The 2,028-nt window shown below is 27.9% G+C and overlaps 1 protein-coding gene and 1 long non-coding RNA gene across 2 annotated transcripts; one reads left to right on the forward strand and one right to left on the reverse strand.

The window, feature by feature from the left end:
• Positions 1-417: 417 nt before the first annotated feature.
• On the reverse strand, positions 418-1,005 carry LOC112904331. Its single transcript, XR_003231014.1, has 3 exons — positions 941-1,005; positions 568-872; positions 418-503 (listed from the first exon to the last, which is right to left on the reverse strand). It is a non-coding gene; the product is annotated as an uncharacterized LOC112904331 (long non-coding RNA).
• A 204-nt stretch (positions 1,006-1,209) lies between these two features.
• Positions 1,210-1,949, forward strand: LOC108736331 (platelet-activating factor acetylhydrolase IB subunit beta homolog). The gene is made up of 3 exons (XM_025974089.1): positions 1,210-1,305; positions 1,359-1,565; positions 1,615-1,949. The coding sequence occupies exons 1-3, from the start codon at positions 1,240-1,242 to the stop codon at positions 1,789-1,791; spliced, it is 450 nt and encodes a 149-aa protein (XP_025829874.1). The 5' UTR covers positions 1,210-1,239; the 3' UTR covers positions 1,792-1,949.
• The last annotated feature ends 79 nt before the right edge of the window (positions 1,950-2,028 follow it).

Below are 2,028 nucleotides of genomic sequence, written 5' to 3' on the forward strand. Positions count from 1 at the left end.
TTAAAGTAAAATCAATTTCTTTCCTATTATGATTCATTTTTAGGCTCAGATTTAGTATAGTACAGTATACTAGATGGGTACCAGGAGGTGAAGCGGAAAGTTGAAAAAGTTTTGTAATGATTAGCAAAATGCAGAAACTCAAAAAATATTATTCTTTTCCTATCCTCCTCTGTTCTTCCTGGCTCTTACTGACATGTACTTTACTAAGCATGACCTTATTTTTAGTAATAAAACAGCAAAAACAGTAAGCCAAACAATTTGAACAAATTAAATTTTAAATAGAGAGTAACTACATATAAAGAAATATATTGCTGTACTGGTTAAAACAGACTACGTTAAGATAAATAATACACCATTCTGAATATTTTTCCACAAAAAAAATACTAGAAATGATAAATTGGTAAAGGAATTTTCAATTATTATTAACATTACCTTCTAAATGAGGGTGTTGAGACATAGTTCTTCGAATTTTGACAGGGACTTCGCCTTGTTCAAATATTGAACTAAAACAAATTTTACGAATGTAATTTGCAACATTTTATTATATACCGTATTTGATTTGCTTACCGTCTCTTCTTTCTGTTTACATCAGATGGGAAAATCAAATTTCTGATGTATTCAATTATATCTATCATGATTTCAAGATACTTCATATAAAATGCTTTAAAAGTGGAACAAGTACATTGTTTCAATAAGGAAAACTGTATTGTTTAAATATATATAAATTGTTATATCCTGACAATAGGTAAACTTTTAAAACGATCCACCGGCTCTGCAGTTTCACAATTTATGGAACAAGAGCGCTCAATAACATTAAGCGCCATATTAATAATCTATGCTCATACATATAGCCAGCCCATTAATTCGAACTTCTATTATTATAAAAATGAGAATATCTTTTTTCCTAAATAGCAATTATTAATAATTTTTCAAACTGTACCTTATTTTGGATATGGGGTATCTTCAAAGGCTGAAAATAAAAATTAGAATAAAAATAATTAAAAAATTCGTTTTTGATATTTAGGGAAATTTTAGTTATTTAAAGAATCCATAAACTGCACGAATAATTGAGCAAACTCCATAAAGCAGGCAAAAACTGAAATATGTACATAATTGTGCATAACAAAAACTGAAAATATTTAAAATCGAAGTTTCCAACATTTAGATAATTAATTTACTCTTTTTTTTGATAGGTACTAGATGTGTTAAGAAAAAATTCTGTTACTTAAAGATAAAACAATGAATCCTTGTATTATACCGACCCCTGTAGAAGATGTTGATGGTGATCAAAGGTGGATGAGTATTGTAAGGAAATTCAAGTAATTTTAAGAATTTTTTAAACATTTTCTGCATTTAAGCACAATCGGTTTCTTTCTGAAACTCGTGAAAAAGATCCTGATGTAATATTTATCGGAGACTCCATTCTTCAAGCTCTTCAACATACAGATTTATGGAATGAATTGTTTGCACCTTTGCACTGTTTAAATTTTGGAATTCACCGAGACAAAATACAAAATGTACTTTGGAGAATAAAAAATGGAGAATTAGATAATGTTAAACCTAAGGTACTATTAATTTCATGAGGACTTGCATGAGTTAATGTAGATGTTTAAGGTCATTGTGCTACATGTAGGAACAAATAATCATATTAATACCCCCGAGCAAATAGTTGAGGGCATAATTGAAACAATTCATGTTATTCAAGAAAAGCAACCAGGAATTTATATTGTAGTACCGGTAAGTAAACAGTTTGAAATGTTGCAATGGTTATTTTTGTTCTCAGTTATATAAGTTGAATACATATTTTAGTATTAGATTTTGCATTACAATTGTTCGTTTGGAAGTTATAACATTGCTCTCATGATTTAGATATATATAGGGAATGTTTTATATGCATTTACTAGTAAAATCTAGCAACAAACTTAATACAAAATGAAATTGTTTTTAAAAATTGTAGTAATAATAGTAGAAGAATATTTAGTTTGAAATGGTGCATGACAGCAAAATATTATTTAAATTATTAATTAT

The sequence above is a fragment of the Agrilus planipennis genome, unplaced genomic scaffold (assembly GCF_000699045.2).
Source record: "Agrilus planipennis isolate EAB-ADULT unplaced genomic scaffold, Apla_2.0 scaffold64, whole genome shotgun sequence".
In the NCBI taxonomy this organism is placed as follows: Eukaryota; Metazoa; Arthropoda; class Insecta; order Coleoptera; family Buprestidae; genus Agrilus; species Agrilus planipennis.

Excerpts from the sequence above, each read along its gene's own strand:
- LOC108736331 (XM_025974089.1), top strand. The coding sequence starts at position 1,240 with ATGAATCCTTGTATTATACCGACCCCTGTAGAAGATGTTGATGGTGAT. Across the intron at positions 1,306-1,358 it reads ATCAAAGGTGGATGAGTATT|CACAATCGGTTTCTTTCTGA; the intron begins GTAAGGAAATTC and ends TCTGCATTTAAG. Across the intron at positions 1,566-1,614 it reads TAGATAATGTTAAACCTAAG|GTCATTGTGCTACATGTAGG; the intron begins GTACTATTAATT and ends TAGATGTTTAAG.